The following is a 21,290-nucleotide window of genomic DNA, read 5'->3' as shown; positions in this document are numbered from 1 at the left end:
ACAGTTTATATGAAAGTGTATTACCATAGCACCTCAGTCTGTTGACTATTACACATTGCTCCCATTACGTCTGAGCCTCTTAAGCAGCCAGTTCAAACCATAATATAAACTATTCATTAATGCCACTAATAAGTATTAGTGGCTCAGCATGTCTGAGTGAGAACAAGAACAAGGGGACAAGTCAATTGACGATGACCATTCTTCTCAGAAATCAACCTGTGGTATGTTTCTTGACTAGGCAGTGATGCCCAGGTGTGTATTTCTGTGTGGTTTCTCGGCAATGGAAACCTGAAAAGGATTAACTCAACAACTGCAGCTTTGGTTAATGTGGCTTCTAATCCAGTTTATTCCAAAGACCACCAAAGCCACCCAGTGAAACAGAGTACAGTGGTGCCTCGCTTAACGGGCAGCCCGTTTAACGACGAATCCGCATAGCGATGGCTTTTTTGCAGTCCCTTTTCCGATCGCATTGCGATGTTGCCTATGGGGAAAAATCGCAAAGCGATTTTTCCCCATAGCCCCATTTTCCCCCAGCTGAGTGACGGGAGCTTACGAAGGACCGCGGGGGAACCCTCCCCTGCAGTCCTCCCAAAGGCCCCATTTTCGCACAGCTGATCGGCGGTTCCAAAATGGTCGCCCGCTGTGTTGCCTCGCTTTAGAGGCACCAAAAATGGCCACCCTATGGTGAATCTTCACATAACGGTGAGTTCCCCCCCACAGGAACGCATTAAACAGGGCTTAATGCGTTCCTATGGGGTTTTTTGCCCTGTATAGCGACAAATCCGGATAGCGACGATTTATCTAGAATGGATTATCGTCACTATGCGGGGCACCACTGTAGCAGTAGGCAGGACAGACAAAATACGTGGCAGTGGATTTCATAATATGCCGTGATAGCCTCTAGCTTAGATGACTTTAAAAGAGGATTTGATAATTTAAAATAAATGATTTACTGCTTGACACAATGGTTTGTTTATTCTGAACTTTATATCCAGAAGTTCATCCTTCCTTTTCCAAAATGTGAAATCTGTTGTCAAGTGCTTGAAGCTCTCATGGCTTCTCAGATACGGGCTTGGCTTCTTTCTGAGTTAGTAGAGTATGGTCAAATCTGGTAGCAATCTGCAAATATTTTTGGAGTGGTGTTCTTCTTATTAAGGCTTGTCCGTCACAGTATAAAGCCATGGAAGAAGTGGTGTGAAATAATTGGCAACTCATGCCTGGCATAAATTTTGCTGAATTTGGGAGTACCAAACAGCTACACCAGTTCTTCTTAGAAGGCAGAGACCTCTAGTGGAGGCATGGGGAAACTCAGCTCAGAAAAACAGTGGTTTGAGAGAACGAGAGCATGTGTGTATGTGCGGGGGGGGGGGGGACACTTAGGAATGCTTATGGCCCTTGACCCAAAAAAGCTACAAGTGGAATAGTAGGTCACTAGCATTCTTACATTTGTCCAGGGACATTTTTTATTTATTTATTTAATTTATATCCCGCCTACATTGATGAAGTAGCTCATTTCATACAAGTATCTGTAGGAAATATTTCAAAGTATGAGTTTAAATAATTTATTAGAGTACTTTTGGATGTAATTCATACACTTAGCAATTCAGCACCCTAAGTAATCCACAGTGATTTACTAATCTGAAACATGGTCAACCCATATGACTTAAAGGTGACAATTCCTTAGGAACCATGCGGAGGGAGTCTGTCTGATTGAGAAGGGCTACTCCTAAGATTAGACATGGGCACTAAGTAAGCATTTCCAACTTCGGTGCGGAAGTGGGGCAGGGAGTCTCCCTGCTCAGCTGATGAGAGATTGGCTGCATGGGGAGGCAGGGAAGAACCAACCTGGCTCCTTCCACAATGGCATGATGATGATGGAGCCAAGCACCGCACAGAACCTTGTAAGTGGCCTGGCCAGTTCAGGGAGTGGGCAGAATTCATTTCTCCAGGGAAATAAATGTGAAGTGCCCATGTCTACTTAAGACCTCAGTTTAATATCTAACATATATCTGGTACAGTTATCAGATTTTAAATAACATATTATGGCCAAGTAGCTGTGAGTTTGACAATTAGAAGTGTCCTCAGTCCACTGTACAAAAAGGAGTACTTCCAGAGTGCAACATTTGTACAATACCTATTTTAAATGTATTCAGTATCTTTTAATTACATGTATTGGTTTTTGGCAGATATTCAACAATTTCTATTAAACACAAGAGTTTTAGCTAGTATTCAGGCAGGGTTGAAGAGCTTTTCTATTAAATGGAACAAGTGGGACTTGCAACAGAATGTTGCATCATGAAGAGCTTCTATTCAGAATTCTAACCACTCTATTCCACTATCCCTCCCCCAAATTTGTATCTTTTTTTTTTCTCAAGTTAGTTCTCATTGGACTATTTTGCACATATCCTTTCTGTATTTTTTTTTCTTAAAACAGTGTACCTCTGCAAACTTTGAGACTGCCCTGTGTCTGCTAATTCCTCCCTCCTCTGCAAGAATGGTGTGAGGTTTTGCTATTTAATTGTCATCACTTACTCAGAGTCTTGCAATGGCTTTACTAGTATATGTGGGAATGATTCTATGAGATATCATGATGTAAATATGCCCATATAGTGACTGTAGCTGAGGCTAATAGTGGCAATGCATGTTGTCTTTGCAGAACCTACTTAGAGGATGAATTAATAAAGGCGAGAAAGAAGCCAAGCCTTCGGAAGGACATGTATCAGAAGATGATTGAAGTAGATCCTGAAGCTCCAACTGAGGAGGAGAATTCTCAGCGTGCAGTTACTAAACCCCGATATATGCAGTGGAGGGAAACCATAAGTTCTACAGCAACTCTTGGATTCAGGATTGAAGGAATAAAGGTAATGTTTTTGTCTTTGGTTGCTGTAGAACAAAGGGAAATAAAAATCATCTTTTAGAAAAGTGTTCAGTACTAAAATTCCAAAACTTGTATGAACATGTCTGAGTTCACTTGATGTTTCATTTGTCTTTCTGTGCTGCAGTGTGAAGAAGTTCTAGGGTAGCTGAGGTCAAATGAATTCTTCGTTAGCCCTGCAGTCTAAGTCTAGCCAAACATGTTCACAAACCTTCTTCAGCCTGGAGCCTTGCTTTACCAAGAACATTGTCAGTGTTTTCAGGCTTTTCAGATACCTGACAGCCCTTTTCAGATTTTGGTATTGGATGTGTTAAGATCACCTATATTCCATCCACATTTTAGCCATACTTATGTGGCTGACCAACACTTTTATATGCTTGATGCCTTTCTGAAATGGCAGGTCTGGGGAATTGCATTGTAAAGGATTGTGAGACACCTCCTGTCTTTTCCCCACCCCCTGCTTCTATAAGCACAAGAAAATCAAGCTAGTTTTGTACATACCTGCTAGATTACCTGGTGTCTATAATCTCTGTGATATTAACTGCCAAGTGCCTAACCTGAAACCAAAATGTAAGTGCAAATGTAGTCCCAATACAAATTAAGCAATCAGGTTTCCTTTGGGTTAGAGTTAGCACATAGAGAGCTTTGCCAGCATGGTTATATATGGTGACAGTTTTAAAAGATCCAGTCATGATATTCTGCTTGTGGAAGTGAGCCAGCTTATCAACAGAAAAATCTGTAATACGTGTGTATAAGTGCATTAAAGAACCTCTGGTGGATGCAAGCAACCCCTTCTATGAGAAGAGGCAGGTAGTCTGTAAACTCTGGCCCTGCAGGGTGCGGAGCATTTATCATACCTTGCACTTTCCAAGATGGATCCAGTTGTGGAAGCTTGGTAGTGCATGACTTGCCATGTATCTGGACACAGGTTGGACATCTTGGGGAATCAGAAGGTGTGAAAGTGAAAGTGCCGCATCCTCTTTAGACTTTCAGCTGACTTCGTGGCTGGAGATTTCAAACAGGAGCGCTTGGCACAGCAAGACCTAACAAACAGGAAGTCCTGAAGTATTTAAAGGCCACCTCCAATGTGGCCAGAGTGGACTTGCAGTGATATAACTGACGCTTCCACAATCTTCTCTCCTAACCCTCTGTAACCACAGTAATATCTCAGAAATCTGCACCAGAGTGTCTGCCAGTCTCAGAGCCAGTTTGTGGGTAAGAGACACTGAGGGAAAAGAATGTTCCGTACTAGAAGATGTCAGTTTGTTAGCAGATGGACGACCAAGAACTGGAAGAAGAGGAACATATTTTCCAGTCTTCTCTAGACACTCAGCAAGTGATCCAATTTTGTTTTGTTTTTAAATCCTGTAGCTGTTAATTAAACTTCAGCAATCTTGTACAGTTGCCCACATATAGTGTAGGTTATTCCACATCCTGTTTAATAGAAAACAAATCTCTGTTGACTCACAGTGGTGATTCTGAGTAACAACCTTGGTTTTGTCCTTGTTCTTTTTATAGAAAGAAGATGGCACCGTGAACAGGGACTTCAAGAAGACGAGGACAAAGGAACAAGTTATGGAAGCTTTCAGAGAATTCACTAAAGGAAACCGTAACATTCTGGTGAGTCACTTCAGCCTGTTTGCTCCTGAATGTCTTGCTTAGCATGATAACTGCATACTGACCTTCCTCACAATTGGGCAACATATGTCATACATTCACAAGGCGCAGTGTTTTAACTAAATTGGGCCAAATTCTGGCAATATGTCTGTAGTGGAATGATGGTCATCAAATGGTCCACAAGGTGCCTGGTTCTGTAGTCTTTGCAGTCCTCAAGAGCTTCACCCAACACACTCTGCCCATGTTTTTTCATTTAAATTACCGTATTTTTCGCACCATAAGATGCACTTTTCCCCCACAGAACAGGGGGGTGGAAAGTCTGTGCATCTTATGGAGCGAAGAAAACAGATATTTTCCTGTTTTCTTCTCCTAAAAAAATTGGTGCGTCTTATGGAAAGGTGCGTCTTGTGTGTTTAGTCGTTTAGTCGTGTCCGACTCTTCGTGACCCCATGGACCAGAGCACGCCAGGCCCTCCTGTCTTCTACTGCCTCCCGGAGTTGTGTCAGGTTCATGTTGGTTGCTTCGCAGACACTGTCCAGCCATCTCATCCTCGGTCGTCCCCTTCTCCTCTTGCCATCACACCTTCCTAACATCAAGGTTTTTTCCAAGGACTCTTTTCTTCTCATGAGATGGCCAGAGTACTGGAGCCTCAGCTTCAGGATCTGTCCTTCAAGTGAGCATTCAGGGCTGATTTCCTTTAGAACTGATAGGTTTGTTCTCCTTGCAGTCCAGGGGATTCTCAAGAGCCTCCTCCAGCACCACAATTCAAAGGCATCAATTCTTCGGCGGTCTGCTTTCTTTATGGTCCAGCTCTCACTTCCATACATCACAACAGGAAAAACCATAGCTTTGACTATTCGGACTTTTGTTGGCAAGGTGATGTCTCTGCTTTTCAAGATGCTGTCAAGATTTGTCATCGCTTTCCTCCCAAGAAGAAGGCGCCTTTTAATTTCAGGGCTGCTGTCTCCATCTGCAGTGATCATGGAGCCCAGGAAGATAAAATTTGACACTGCCTCCATATCTTCCCCTTCTATTTCCCAGGAGGTGATGGGACCAGTGGCCATGATCTTAGTTTTTTTGATGTTGAGTTTCAGACCGTTTTTTGCACTCTCCTCTTTCACTCTCATTACAAGGTTCTTTAATTCCTCCTCACTTTCTGCCAGCAGAGTGGTATCATCTGCATATCGGAGGTTGTTGATATTTCTTCCGGCAATCTTAATTCCGGCTTGGGTTTCTTCCAGTCCAGCCTTCCGCATGATGTATTCTGCATATAAGTTAAATAAGCTGGGGGACAATATACAGCCTTGCCGTACTCCTTTCCCAATTTTGAACCACTCAGTTGTTCCATGACCAGTTCTAACTGTTGCTTCCTGTCCCACATATAGGTTTCTCAGGAGACAGATAAAGTGGTCAGGCACTCCCATTTCTTTTAGAACTTGCCATAGTTTGCTGTGGTCCACACAGTCAAAGGCTTTCGCATAGTCAATGAAGCAGAAGTAGATATTTTTCTGGAACTCTCTGGCTTTCTCCATGATCCAGCGCAAGTTAGCAATTTGGTCTCGAGTTCCTCTGCCTCTTCGGAATCCAGCTTGTACTTCTGGGAGTTCTCGGTCCACATACTGCTGAAGCCTACCTTGTAGGATTTTGAGCATAACCTTGCTAGCGTGCGAAATGAGTGCAATTGTACGGTAGTTGGAGCATTCTTTGGCACTGCCTTTCTTTGGGATTGGGATGTAGACTGATCTTTTCCAATCCTCTGGCCACTGTTGAGTTTTCCAAACTTGCTGGCATATTGAATGTAGCACCTTAACAGCATCATCTTTCAAGATTTTAAATAGTTCAACTGGAATGCCATCACCTCCACTGGCCTTGTTGTTAGCCAGGCTTTCTAAGGCCCACTTGACTTCGCTCTCCAGGATGTCTGGCTCAAGGTCAGCAACTACATTGTCTGGGTTGTCCGGGATATCCAAATCTTTCTGATATAATTCCTCTGTGTATTCTTGCCACCTCGTCTTGACGTCTTCTGCTTCTGTTAGGTCCTTCCCATTTTTGTCTTTTATCATGTTCATCTTTGCGCAAAATGTTCCTCTAATATGTCCAATTTTCCTGAACAGATCTCTGGTCTTTCCTTTTCTGTTATCTTCCTCTATTTCTTTGCATTGTTCATTTAAGAAGGCCCTCTTGTCTCTCCTTGCTATTCTTTGGAAGTCTGCATTCAGGTTTCTGTAACTTTCCCTATCTCCCTTGCATTTTGCTTCCCTTCTCCTCTCTGCTATTTCTAAGGCCTCGTTGGACAGCCACTTTGCTTTCTTGCATTTCCTTTTCTTTGGGATGGTTTTCGTTGCTGCCTCCTGGACAATGTTACGAGCCTCTATCCAAAGTTCTTCAGGCACTCTGTCCACCAAATCTAGTTCCTTAAATCTGTTCTTTACTTCCACTGTGTATTCATAAGGGATTTGGTTTAGATTATACCTGAGTGGCCCAGTGGTTTTTCCTAATCTCTTCAGTCTAAGCTTGAATTTTGCTATGAGAAGCTGATGATCAGAACCGCAGTCAGCTCCAGGTCTTGTTTTTGCTGACTGTATAGAGCTTCTCCATCTTTGGCTGCAGAGAATATAATCAATCTGATTTCGATATTGCCCATCTGGTGATTTCCATGTATAGAGTCGCCTCTTGTGTTGTTGGAAAAGAGTGTTTGTGATGACCAGCTTATTCTCTTGACAAAACTCTATTAGCCTTTGTCCTGCTTCGTTCTGAACTCCAAGGCCAAACTTCCCTGTTGTTCCTTTTATCTCTTGGCTCCCTACTTTAGCATTCCAGTCCCCTAGAATGAGAAGAACATCTTTCTTTGGTGTCAGTTCTAGAAGGTGTTGTAAATCTTCATAGAATTGTTCAATTTCAGTCTCCTCAGCAATGCTGGTTGGTGTATAAACTTGGATTATTGTGATGTTGAATGGTCTGCCTTGGATTCGTATTGACATCATTCTATCATTTTTGAGATTGTATCCCATTACAGCTTTTCCCACTCTTTTGTTGACTATGAGGGCTACTCCATTCCTTCTACGGGATTCTTGCCCACAATAGTAGATATGATAATCATCTGAGCTGAATTCGCCCATTCCTGTCCATTTTAGTTCACTGATGCCCAGGATGTCGATGTTTATTCTTGCCATCTCCTGTTTGGCCACCTCCAGCTTCCCAACGTTCATAGATCTTACATTCCAGGTTCCTATGCAGTATTCTTCTTTGCAGCATTGGATTTTCCTTTCACTTCCAGGCACGTCCACAGCTGAGCGTCCTTTCGGCTTTGGCCCAACCACTTCATTAGCTCTGGAGCTACTTGTACTTGTCCTCCACTCTTCCTCAGTAGCATGTTGGGCGCCTTCCGACCTGAGGGGCCCATCTTCCAGCGTCATATCTTTTAGCCTTTTGTTTCTGATCATGGGGCGTTCTTGGCAAAGATACTGGAGTGGCTTGCCATTTCCTACTCCAGGTGGATTGCGTTTAGTCGGAACTCTCCACTATGTCCTGTCCGTCTTGGGTGTCCCTGCACGGCATAGCCCATAGCTTCTCTGAGTTACTCAAGCCCCTTCGCCACGACAAGGCAGCAATCCATGAAGGAGAAGGTGCGTCTTATGGAGCGAAGAATAAGGTGCGTCTTATGGAGCGAAAAGGTGCGTCTTATGGAGCGAAAAATACGGTAATTAGGCCATCAGAAGACTCCAGCAAACATGATTATTCTGTCCTGCCACCCTCCACAATAAGGTTTTCATGAAAATGGAAATGGCCTGCAGGCCACTCCTTTTGGGGAAGAATGCAGCCTCTGACAAGTCCTAGGGAGAACGAAATTGGTTCCTGAGCTACCAAATTTGTTTGCTCTTTCTGTAATCAGATTGCCTGAAGGCTTGGGAAATAAAAAGGTTTTATGAATCCTTGTTAGAGGAGGGCAGATTCCCATTTGCAAAGAACTTCAGGAAGGAAATTGAACACTGGAGTAACTTCTTCCTGCTTCACTGAATGACAGCCAGATCCTGCATGTGTAAACTATTGTTCTTCCCTCCCACTGTTGTTCTTTCCTCCATGCTGAATGTGAGAGTAGGAGAAATAGGTGATCTGACACCCAGTCCATGTAGGTCAGTGCATGTGGTAGCAGCCTGCAATTAGGGACTCCCAGGTCCAATGGAAATAACTGCATTGTTCAAACATCACTTGAACTGTCTTCTGTACAAAACATGATTTAATTCTGCTGCTGAAGTTGAGCAGGTTTTGACATGTCAGCAACTTGATGGAACACTACCTAGAAATCATACTGTATTTCCCTGAAAATAAGACAGGGTCTTATATTAATTTTTGTTCCAAAAATGCATTAGGACTTATTTTCAGGGGATGTTTTATTTTACAGTCATGTCATCTTCTTCTGGTTGTTGCACAATGCTGCACAATGGTGGAGGGCAGGGTTTCACTTAACTGGGGTTATTTTTGGGGTAGGGCTTATAGTATGAGCATCCTGAAAAATCATACTAGGACTTATTTTCAGGTTAGGTCTTATTTTCAGGGAAAGAGGGTACATATATGGCTCTCAGTTTCTTGGAGGAAAACCAAAGTGTAACTGCAACAAATATTTCAAAAGTATATGTCCTGCCTTTCCATTTTAAATAAATGTCCAAGGTGGCTTACATAAAAGCCAGTGTAAAGGAATGAACAAAGAACACCAGATTATGGTTGTTGTGGATTTTTCGGGCTCATTGGCCGTGTTCTGAAGTTTGTTCTTCCTAACGTTTCGCCAGTCTCTTTGGCTGGCATCTTCAGAGGACAGGAGTCAGAACTCTGTGCTCTGGTGCAGTTTGTTTGGATAGTTGAGTATTTATAGCTGTGGGATCAGCTTTTTGTCCTTTTCAGGAGATGGGTGATTGTGGTGATCAGCGTGTTTTTTGTTGTGGGTGTATTGTTGTGATAAGAGGGAGAGATTATCTGTCACTGTGATTGATGGGTTTTGTTAGCTGGTCTTTTGTGTGCAGTGATCACCAGTCCTTGTGGCTGGGTAGAGTTTGTTGACCTTTTGCAGGCTGTATTTTTTTCAGTGCTGGCCAGGTTTGTTGAGTTTTAAACTTTCTTCTTTTTTGTTGAAGCTCTGCTGGTGTTTGTGAATTTAATGGCTTCCCTGTGCAGTCTAACATAATGATTGCGGGTGTTGTCCAGTACTTCAGTATTTTGAAATAGAATTTCATGTCCAGCTTGTTTTAGGACATGTTCAGCTACTGTCGATTTTTCTGGTTGTTTTAGTCTGCAGTGTCTCTCATGTTCTTTGATTCTGGTGTGGATGCTGCATTTTGTGGTTCCAATATACAGCAGACATTGTTCTAAAAAAAAAAAACAGCTACGTGTAATTTGTGCTCCTGAAAGCCCTTGGAAAATTTTTTGTTGTTGTTCCTCTCCCACTAGAGATTGGACGTCAGCATTGCTATTTTGACTTTGGGTGTGGCAACTCTGAAAAGTGATGTTCAGTTGCAGCCAAACAAGTCCTGGGACTATTCAGCCAATAAGTGCTTATCCTTTTTTCCCCATTTATTTCATTCTGAACAATAGCCGTAACAATGCCTACTTTTATTTCTTATTGTGTGACCAAATTAAAAATTCAGAGCCCCTGGAAATTAAAAAAGGTCTTACATTGCATCTAAAGATAATCATCTTGATGGCCGTGGAACATTCTTAATGGAGAACATTCCATAAGCAGAAAATGCCATAGCACCAGCGGAAATGTTCCAACCTCCGAAGGAGAAGGAACCTAGATTAAGGTGTCAGGATATGACCTATCATCATGTGTGTTCATAAAAGAAAAAGTAGACCTTCATTTACCCACTGCCAGCTATGTGCAGTGCAACAGGTCAAAAACAGCACTTTGAATTGCACATAGAACCAGCTTGAATCCTAATGAAGATAAATTTGTAAAACTGAATGACATATACATTTCCACCTGTACTAGAATCTAAGACTCAATCCAATCCAGGTGTCACAACCTCCCAAGTTTTGATAGGTTGCCCCATGATCATTAGTGTATGAGGAACAGAAGGTAGATCAAGGTTGTTTGGAGTAGATTTCCGACTCCCAATTGATTAATGACAGCACTTTAAATATGAGTATCCTTCACTCCAGTTATACTATTAAAGTGAAGAAATCTGGAGACATAGTATAGCCAAAATTCTCTGGAGTTTATTTTATGTGGGTGAGTAGTGAGCATGTCATTGTGGAAGAGTCTAAGTTACTGCTGGCTTGGAATGGGATTTCATCCAGAGATAGCACCTGTAACCTATTTTAAAAGATTGGAGCATCCACTCATTCTCCTGTCCTTTTGGCTACCTGTCAAATTCACCTATCCTGCAAGCAGCAGGACTCTAATTTCTGGTACAGATATTTGGCATCATTAATGGACAGTGATCAGTGATTTAGCTTCGTTATGTTGGCACAGGCTGTAGTTACCCAGGAATCCCAGATGCAAAACTCTCCCTGGTTGTCCCTGCAGACAGGTGGAGGTACAATTGAAGCAGTAGGAAGTAGTATCCAGAAGTGGGAAAAGTTGTTTTGGCTTGTATTCAGTTGCTAGCCCCAGCTATGGTAGATCATTAAATCAATTGCTGCTTGGTACAACTCTTGTGTAAATCCTGTTGATTCAATGGTTCTATGCTAGTTGGGTCTAGCAATTCGATTTAGGCTATTTTTGGCCTACAGGTGTCAATCTAAAAAATAAAACTTTTCTCATCTCAGACAGTAGACACATATCCTTTGAAACAGGTGAGCACCATCTTTCTTTATGAAAAATCAACATGCCTGCGATTGCTTTATGCAGTAATCCGTGTCATAAGTTAAATGGTCTCAAGTTAACCCTGTGATACAAGTTGGCTGCTCTAATCCTTGATAAATCTTTCTCTTTAGAACCGAAGGGAATGGAAAACCAAGTGCACTATTCAGGGAAAAGCAGGCATGGAGAGGATGGTGTGGGCTTGCACGTGCTCATCTGTACTCTCTCAAGTTTCAGATCACAGATGCTGTTTGAAGTCACTAGGCACTATCAGTGTATAAATGTTCTTAAAATCACTATAAAGTGCATTTTATTATAAATATATTAAATGAGAGTCCTTTGACTAAGCTGTGAATTGTCCTCCAATCTGTAAAACTTTAAAAGTGCCCTTGGTGGGTGGGGTTGTGAATATTATTATTATTATTATTATTATTATTATTATTATTATTATTATTATTATTATTATTATTATTATTATTATTATTATTATTATTATTATTATTATTATTATTATTATTATTATTATTTGGTTGAGGCAAATGGCATGTTTCCAAATGAACAGGAGGGTTTTATATATCTGGAACTGCTTGTTAAGTTACCTATCTTCATTTCCTGGAAGCCAAGATGATACCTGTTGGTGTTGGAAAGCATTTCATTTTTCTTAAGGGCTGGCCTCTCTCCTTTACATCTCCTTTGCCTGCTGAAAGAACTAACAACATTTTGCACCATGATTACCCTGAAGGGTGATTTCTGCTGGTTGAGGGCACTGCAACCTGTTGATTCTCCTGCACCTTTCGTTAACCTTCAGTACAATCAACACAAGGCATCTTGCCACGACAGGGCTTTAAAAGGCCCACTTTTAATATGGCTCCAGTTCCTTCTGGAAGGATGGACCTCAACGACATACCGAGATACTTCTGTTCAGTCTCATGGTTTTGAGAGCCAGAACTTAGAAAATGTACTTTTCAGGACTTCAACTCCACTGGCTATGTTGGCTGGAAGTTCTCTGAGTTGCAGTCCCCCCCAAAAAGTGTCTATAATGCCCAAGGTGTGTACTTTAACAGCATCTACATGAAACAAGTGACTTATGTCATCTAGAAATCTGAACTACAATGTCATGAATACATGGATGAATTGGAGCTCTATCTGTCTGCTTCATCTGGTGGCCACAAGGAGGCTGTAGAAATACTGAGCAGCTGTCTAGTGTGAAAATCAATACAGTTGATCACTGCTTTCTGTGTTTTGCAACTCCTGCCCAAAGACACAAGTACACAGTTTATGAGTGGACTTATGGGGGCACAGACAAAATGGTGGCTAGCCTTTTACTAGTTTAGGATTGCTGCTGTGGAACCAGTCTACATAGAAAAAGTACAAGCCACCTGTGATCTGGTTGCTGAGATGCGTCACCCCCATCACTTTGTGGAGTGTTGCTTTTAAAGAGCGTTCTGTGTCATCAAACAATACAGAATGCAGCCACTAGATTCTTACTGGGACCAGGCATTCAGGTTGTATATGCATATGCAGGAGCAGTTGCACTTGCTATGAAGGGTGTGCACTGTCTTTGGCAGAAGCCCATTTGATTAATTGGTCCAATTTTCAGGTCCAGGTTGAAGCAGAATGGGCAAGTTTGGTTCCAGAGTAAAGCAAAGTGAATGTACTTATTGATTCACATCCAGGGTGACAAGTGAATGGGGCGAGGCCCAGATGGCTACAGATGTTTTTAAAGCAAAATGTAAAGGCATCCAGTATGGAAGGAAGCTGGCTGGATAAGTCAGTAGTTACTCGTAGGTATCTAGCTACAGAGCCAGAGGTTGGGAGTTTGATTACCTACGGTGTCTCTTGGGAGAAGGGCCTGCCTGTGTGGCCGTGGGCAAACTGCACAGTCCCAGGAGGCCCCCAGAAGAAGAGAATGGTAAATTATTTCTGTGTATTCTCTACCTGGAAAATGGAAAAGGATCACCACAAGTCAGAATTGACTTGACAGCACATGTTTCTTACTAGTAGTAATATGGAAGGCCCTCAAGTTAGTTGTCTGAAATGTGGCAAATTATTTCCCCTCTTTTAGGCCTTTCATATCTCCTAATTTATGTTCACCAGTGCAAAATAGACATAGAGACGAATACGAACATAGCACCACATGTGCCTGGGCCATTTGGACCCTCCACCCCAAAACCAGTCGGTCAACGTACCACTCGCTGCATGATGATGGCGTAGCCATCATCATCTGTGATATGCCAATCACAGATTTAGCCTGGCTAATGCTTCTCCATCTCCCTGCACAAATGGCCACTCAGGAGCTGAGTGGGAAGACTCGTCATCCTGACCCTCGCCAGAGTGGTTGGTCGTGCAGGGAGGTGGGGAAGCGCCGACAGGACTACTTGTGCCACAATTGGCACAATGTTAATGGTGATGGCTATATATGCTGTGTGACAGTGGATCGGCTGGTTGTGAGGGAAGGTCCAAACAGCCCAGGCACCTGTGCTGCCAATATTCGTATTCATCTCCCCTGGGAAACACATACAAATATCCCAATTTAAGTGCAAAACCAAAAGAAAAAAGAAAAATTGTAACCATTTTAGTTTTTCAGTGCAAATTAGTGGAACCCTGGTGATCCAGATAAATAAATTGACTTGTATACAGAGCACAAATCACTCTGGACCAAACTTGGATCTGTTCCAAATATTCGTAATTACCGTATCTCTAAACGAAATTGAGGGACTTCTGCACAGCTCTCTTTGCAACCTTTTTATTTCCGGGTCACTTTACTATTTATTATCTATATGCCGCCTTTTTCCCTATAGGAGAAACTAAAACTACGAGGGGGTGCTGATAAATATTGAGCCCTTCCCAGAAAAAAATTGAGCTAGGAAGCTGTAACTGCCACACTGTTCTACATATTCCCCCAGGAAGTCAATGCACTTGTGACATCTGCAGCTTCTTAAGTCCCTGCAAATACAGTAACATTCTTCTGACTGCTGGTGTAACCACTCATTTGCAGCATTAGTTGCCTCCAGAACACTCCCAAATCGTTGTCCCTTTAGCTGTTTTTTGAGTTTGGGGAACAGATAATAGTCAGAAGGAGCCAGGTTGGGAGAATAGGGTGGATGGGGCATCACTTGAAAGCCTAAGAAGGTCAATTTTGCCATTGTTTCACCTGCAGTGTGTGATGAGGTGTTGTCATGCAACAGGATGACACCTTTGGAGAGCTTTCCTCAACATTTTTACTTGATGTTTTGCCTCAACTTCATCAATAAAGCACAGTAATATTTTGCATTGATGGTTGAACCCTGCTGGAGGTTATCCACCAGCAGAACTCCCTTCTTATCCCAAAAAACTGTTGCCATTTGCTTCTGCACTGACCTTTGCACTCGGAACTTCTTTGGCCTGGGGGAACCACTGTGCCTCCATTCCTTAGACTATTCCTTTGTCTGAAGATCATAACAGTAGATCCATGTCTCATCACCAGTTACCAGTTTGCCCAGGAAATCTGACTCATTTCTTACAAAATGTTCCAAAAAAAGCCACCAATAATGCCACACATGTTTCCTCTTTTGTTCGGTTGTCAAAAGTTTGGGGATCTACTTTGCTGCCAGCTTTCTCATTTCCATGTCATTGTGGATAATGGCACCAACTCTCTCACATGATATTCTCAGATATACAAGAATACTTTTGGCTGATATTCGGCGGTCCTCCATGATCATGTCACGGACGGCTTTCACATTTGCAGGCACAGAGACAGAAACAGGCCTTCTACTGGGTTTCTCACTTTCAACACCAAAATGACCAGTTTTAAAATTGACAACCAAATGTTTAACTGTTGCATATGAAGGGCCACTGTCACTCATAGTTTGTGACATTTCATCCTGGATCTGCTTTGCACCTTTCCCTTGGAGAAACAGGAACTCGATTAGGGTCCTATGCTCATCCACATTGAACTTTTCTGGAGGTGTTGCCATGTTCACTTTTGACCTGAACATGAAAGCTAAGTTAAAATCATAGGTAGTTGATTTTTGCACTGTTGAATATAGACAAATTGGCCAGTACACCCTGCAATTTATAGCTTCCTAGATCAATTTTTTCTGGGTAAGGCTCAATACTTATCAGCCCCCCCCTCATATATAGCAGTTAACAGTTTTAAAATACTGTATAAATACTGTCTTTAAAAAATTAAATATATATCAAGATTAAAACCAAAATTGAGAACAATTTTGAAATATTTTTAAAACATTTAAATATCTCTAAGTTTAATAAACAAAGCATTCCTGAGAACACTTATTACTTAAAAGTCTGTCTGAAAATAAAGGTTTTTGCCTGGTGGTAGAAGGACAAGAGGGAAGGGGCCAACCTTGTTTCTTATGGCACCATATTTCAAAGCCTGGGAGCAGCTACTGAGAAGATCAGCCCTAGAGCCTTTGCTTGTAGACCTGCTAAAAAGGTTTGACAGGAACTAAAGACAGGACCATTTTGATAGCGGCTCCAGATTGGTGGGCCTCCCTCCTACTGTCAGAGTCTGCCAGGGCTCATTGTTAACTGCTTTTTCAATGCCCCATAGACTTATTTCAACTTGCTTTTGATTCAAAACTATTATGATGGATTTTATGTTGTTTTAAACAGCTGCCGTTTGTTAGTTTTGAAATGTAATTACAATATGTACATATCTTATGTGTATATAAATTGCTTCAGAAGGACATTGTTCTGAAAGTAAGCATATAAATACTGGAGCATGTTATTTGTGTGTGTTATTTCTACAAAACATGCAATTAGACAAATTAACTTAATTTTAGACCTAACCCGTAAGTAAAAATCTCTAAACTTGGTGTCTGCATGTGCGAGTGTCTCACCACTTACAATCCTGCCAAGATGATTTACAATGGATAATAGTTAAGGGGAGGAAGATTATAAACAAAGCTGCAGTACTGTTCATTTTTTATATAAACCCATTTTCTTGCAGTCCCACCTTTCAGAAAAGTCAGAACAAATCAAAAGGCAGATAAATAGCACTTCATCAGACTTCTTGAGTTCATCCTGTACCACTGGCATCTTGGATATGGATGGGTGGCTTGTACAGTCAACTCTGCACTCCTGCTTGTCTCTTTTTTTCTACAGTGCTCTTGGCTCACTATCCTCTCAAGACTTGGAGGATGGTGGAAGGAACATGCATAGACGCTGTTGTGCACAATGATGTGGTATTTTTTCTCTCTCTTGCTTTTCATTGTTGCATATAATGTAATCACAGCTTCTTTGTGAACAATGCTAGGAAAGTTTGACATCATGCCTCTTGATTTGGCAAGGTGATCGTTGGTTTAGGGGGGCTCAAGAGTTGTTTTCAAATGTCTTAACATTCTCTTCTTGCCATTTCAGAATAGTTACCTTAACCGATTGAAGAATATACGTGACACCTTGGAAATATCACCATTCTTCAAGACCCATGAGGTAAACCCAGCACTCTATCGCTGTTATTTAAAAAAAGACTTTGCATGTGTCCATATTATCTAAACACGTAAACAGGATTCAGTGATGCCTGAATAAGCATAAAAACTTAGGGCACATCTGTACTGTCAGAATAGTTCATTCTTTGAATTGTTTTTCATGCTGTTCAATTTATAGCATCCCCACGTGTTTTGACTTGGAGCAATACATCCCACCTCCTTTTATTGCTGATTCACTCCTTTCTGACATAGTGCTGGAGTTTCTGAGGGTTTTTTTTTTTGTCTAATTTGTTGTATAGCCCAGAGGCCCCAACCCGTGATCCGTGACCTGGCAGCGGTCCGTGGCCTAGGCAGGAGCCACAGACACATGTCCTGCCCCCATTAGCGTGTGTGTATTGTGTTTGGTAGAAGCATTGCTGTTTTGCTATGCCACTTTATTTAACAAAAAAAAAAGAGGGAAGTCACCACAGACTGCTAAGGGAAAAGATGGGAATGCATTCTTCACTGCTTGCTTTCATGCTTAGGAAGTTTCTTATCTCTGAAGATTTGGAAGATGACATTTCACTTTGTACTGAACCTGATCATTATTTTAATTTGCACAAGCTACTGTTTGAACTGAGTTTCCAAATAGTCCTGAGACATGGGAGTAGGAGAGAAACGATGATGGATTGTGCTTTTTCCCATTTCACAAAAAATGTCAAACTTTCTGATCTCCCGACTTTGAGTATTTTATGTTTACAGCAACTACAACTGAGTATGCTTGCAGCTTGCTAAGCCCTTGCTCTTATTTAACACCATGGAGCCTTCAGATAGCAAATCATTTATAGTGATGTGCAAAAACGAAGATGGTAACTATCAATATGTGTTATTGAGTAGAATATGATATATTTTAGTGTGAATTGTCAGCTTTAATTACAAGTACAAATTACACAAATGGTTAAGAGTTACCATTTTTGCTCTTGCTTGGGAGTCCTGTATGTATGTGCATCACATTGCCTACCTATCTGTAGATTTAAATCTTGGGTCTTTTTCTTCTGCAGGTAATCGGGAGTTCTCTTCTCTTCATCCACGACAACAGGGAACAAGCCAAAGTCTGGATGATTGATTTTGGGAAAACTATGCCGCTTCCAGAGGGACAATTCCTCCAACACAACATGCCCTGGGTGGAAGGGAACAGAGAAGATGGCTACCTCTGGGGGCTGGATAATCTCATTGAGATACTCACAGAATTGTCCCAGAGCGAAGACTTGCATTAAAGCTGAATGTCCAACTCTGCAACCACCCAGAACTTAGTCCTTCAAACTGACTTTTCCGAACTGCACTACAAGACACTTTCCCCCATCCTCTTCCTCCTGGCTATAAAATTTAAAAGCTCCTTGTATTTAAAGTATAAACATACATCTGCGTACCAGAACAAATGCAAAATATGAAGCTTAACGTGGGCAGTGTGAAACAAATAGCAATGCAGGTCTTTCTGGTGTTAATAGTTAGAGACTTTGGTTTCTAGCTAGCCAAAACCATAACTGATGTCAGTTCTCCCTCTGGCTCTTATGCCCCTTACCCATTGATGGTCAGGATCTTATTAATTAGTTACATCATTGTAAGTAAAGTGGTGTAAATTTCAGCAGCAAATAGCTGGATGTTAATGAGTTATCACTTATATCCTTCATCATGCACTAACTCACATAACTGGAGCATGGTGACAGATATAAGTAGCAATTTATTGATTAATAGTAATTTCCTGCAGTTTAAACCATTGGATTTATACTGGCATAAGTAATTTGTAGCATTCTGTACGACATGATGAATCTTTTACTGTAAAAGATTTTTATATCGTTCCCATGTGCCTCAGCAGAAGGAACAAAGTCTTGCTTAAAAGAGACCTGTCTAACAATTCTGTGAAGGAGAGATTCATCTGTAGATATCTGCTGCCCTCTCCTGTTCACTCTGAGCATATGATGTGGGCCACTCATGCAAGAAGTGGGTATGGATAAGAGCATTTTGTGCTAATATATAGCTTCTTTCTTCCTGGGAACCTTCCGCACAAATGAGGATTTGGAGTCCAAAATTTATTAAGAAAACCAGAAAGAAAAATAGATAATAGTCCTAAATGGAAGCATTGTATATTTACTAACTTTGTTAAATATAGGGATCTGGGTATGGAGGTTTATAGGTCTATTTTTCAGTATAATCCATCTTTTTCTTGCCACGCAGCTTATAACTGCTGTGCAATAACTTAATGGTTATAGAGATCACAAAAAACCTGCCTCTGTGGGGTTACACTTAATGGTGCATACATTTTGCTACAAAGATTGCCTTGGATTGTTGGGGAAAGGTGCTTTGATCCCTTTGGACTTCAGTTGGCTTAGAATTGCCTGTACCACTGTATCCCTGTAATATCTTCAGCGACCATACCACTGTTACATCTTAGTGGCAGTGGCTGAATTGGCCATTTGTAAGATGTTTACAACTGCAGAATTTGATAGCAACTTCAGTGGCTCTCTATGTTGCAGCAGGGTGATGGAGCATCTTTCCACAGCATTGCAGTGTGCTTAATCACAGGACAGTCTGTCTTCTAGGTGAAGCAGAAAGAGAAAGGAAGAAAGGACGCTGCCATGATTCTGGTGGTTTGGATGGGTCAGTTCTGTAGGAGCTAAAGTGTGCCATGTGCCCTCAATGTGGCATGTAGCCGATAGGCCACGTGTTGTTGACCTAGACCTGGAAAAATTGCTTTCGGAGGCTATAGTTTCCAGAATGCCCCAGCCAGCATGGCCATTATCCATGCCAGCTCAGGTGTTCCAGAATTTGTAGCCCATAAAAGTGACTTCTTCCAGCTCATAGTCAACCCTGCCATGATGGAAGACTTACATAACAATAAGATGACCACTTACATTTGCCAGGTATCTCTGTTAGCACTGCAGACATCTTTCATATGGCAAAGAAATTCTCAGGTGTGCTCTAGCAAAATGCTCCAGTTTTGACGTCTCAAAGACTGGTATTATCTAGCCCTAGAATAAACAAGTTAGTTAGCATTTCTAGAATAGTGAACTACCCAACTCTCATATATCTGCAAGATTTGCAGAAGAGAAAAGAGTTATGGTCTCATTTGGCGGCCTGGGACTGATGAGGCTTTTCTGTTAGTCTCTGGCATTTGTGACCTACAATAGTCTGTTTAAAAGGCGGTCTGGTTTTCCAAGTGGGTAGTAGCTCAGAATTGTCCAGTTACAGCCTGGCAAAAACATCTGACTGTTCCATGTAAGAGCACAGTCTATTTTATAACTTTCTGGAACCCTTGAGATAAGCAGATCACTTCCCTTGCTGAAAGGTCAGCAGGAGACAGAACTGTACGGCGGGGGGGGGGGGAGTCTCCTGGGGCTTTTCATTTTCTTGAGGAACTTGAGAGCAGCTGCAGCAACCTTGGAGAAGAGGAATCAGTTGACTGTAGATTACAAATCTTCTTAAATTCTCTTCTGTCTGGCTTCAGCAAACCCTTACACTTTTCTAGTTAGAATGCATCCCAGATGTTTTTCAAGCTCATTCCTATTACTGTTCCTAGTACACAGGTATAGCCCTGCTTGTCATTAAAACAGGATGGAGGGAGATTCTGCTCTTGCCTCAAATGTATGTGTTTAGAAGGGTGGGGAAATGCCTCTGCCCCATTGCCCAACCTGCAGTCCCTATGCAAGACTTTCACAAGGACTCAAACTCCTTGGGACTTCCTCCATTCATATCTCACAAGGCCCATGTCGTGTCATTCTTCAGTGCAATTGTAAATAGTCGCTCTGTTCAACTGCTTTTCCTTTCAGGCTTCCTATGCTGTTTAATAATAGCCTTTGAGGAAGTGCCTTATAGACTAGTTTCTGTTCCATTAGTGTCATGAAACAGTGAGTTATGTTTGGTTTTTTTAAAAGTTCTATTTATTGCCATTCCTTTTTTCAGTTGCCTAGAACACTAAGTCTTAATGCATGGAATTTTTAAAGTAATGTTTAGTTTTTAAAACAGCTCTTTCCACATTTGTGGAGGGGGGGAAAGTCCATGAAGCAGTGCAAGTTTATACCATTTTAGAATTGTATTTAGCTTTTAAATGGCTTCTCTTATATACTTTTTTATTTTTTTAAAACTGTTTGTTTGTAAAACAAAATTCCCTGCTTTGTGGCTTTAAAAAGAAGGGAATTTACTTATCCAGATGTCTTTTGAGATCTTTCTGGAACCTGGAACTATTGCTGTGAGATAGTTCTCCCCATACCTCTGCACTATTTCTCCTTGATTAGTGATGACACAAAGAACTTTTGGAGTTATAAAACACCACCAGTCCACAGTGCCTGTAAGTCAAATAACTCAAAATAAAGGCATATGACATGGTTACTTTTGTGATGTCTCCTCGGTCTGTGTGCTCATTACTTTGGCTTGGAGCTTCACCTAGGATAATGAAAAAAATGATAAAAATGTAGCTGCTGTATATGAGAAGAACTGAACTTCAAAACTTGGGAAACAGAATCTGTATTTTAAAATTAGGGCTACAATTACAGAGAAGAAGAAAATCAAAACCATCAGTTCTTTGCTCCCTGGGATG

The 21,290-nt window shown here is 41.5% G+C and overlaps 1 protein-coding gene across 2 annotated transcripts in view; it reads left to right on the top strand.

The window, feature by feature from the left end:
- ITPKB (inositol-trisphosphate 3-kinase B) overlaps positions 1-21,082 on the top strand; it is a 90,061-nt gene extending 68,979 nt beyond the window's left edge. The window contains exons 4-7 of one of the 2 annotated variants that reach the window (XM_078383001.1): positions 2,657-2,861; positions 4,394-4,495; positions 16,650-16,721; positions 17,758-21,082. In XM_078383001.1, coding sequence (XP_078239127.1) covers positions 2,657-2,861; positions 4,394-4,495; positions 16,650-16,721; positions 17,758-17,973 — 595 coding nt within the window. In that variant the 3' untranslated portion in view covers positions 17,974-21,082. Of the gene's footprint in view, positions 1-2,656; positions 2,862-4,393; positions 4,891-8,166; positions 10,486-16,649; positions 16,722-17,757 lie in introns of those variants that run through there. The other variant, XR_013540367.1, reaches the window with a different exon arrangement.
- The last annotated feature ends 208 nt before the right edge of the window (positions 21,083-21,290 follow it).

The sequence above is a fragment of the Pogona vitticeps genome, chromosome 1 (genome assembly GCF_051106095.1).
Source record: "Pogona vitticeps strain Pit_001003342236 chromosome 1, PviZW2.1, whole genome shotgun sequence".
NCBI classification, from domain to species: Eukaryota; Metazoa; Chordata; class Lepidosauria; order Squamata; family Agamidae; genus Pogona; species Pogona vitticeps.
This window is presented reverse-complemented; position numbering and strand designations above follow the sequence as displayed.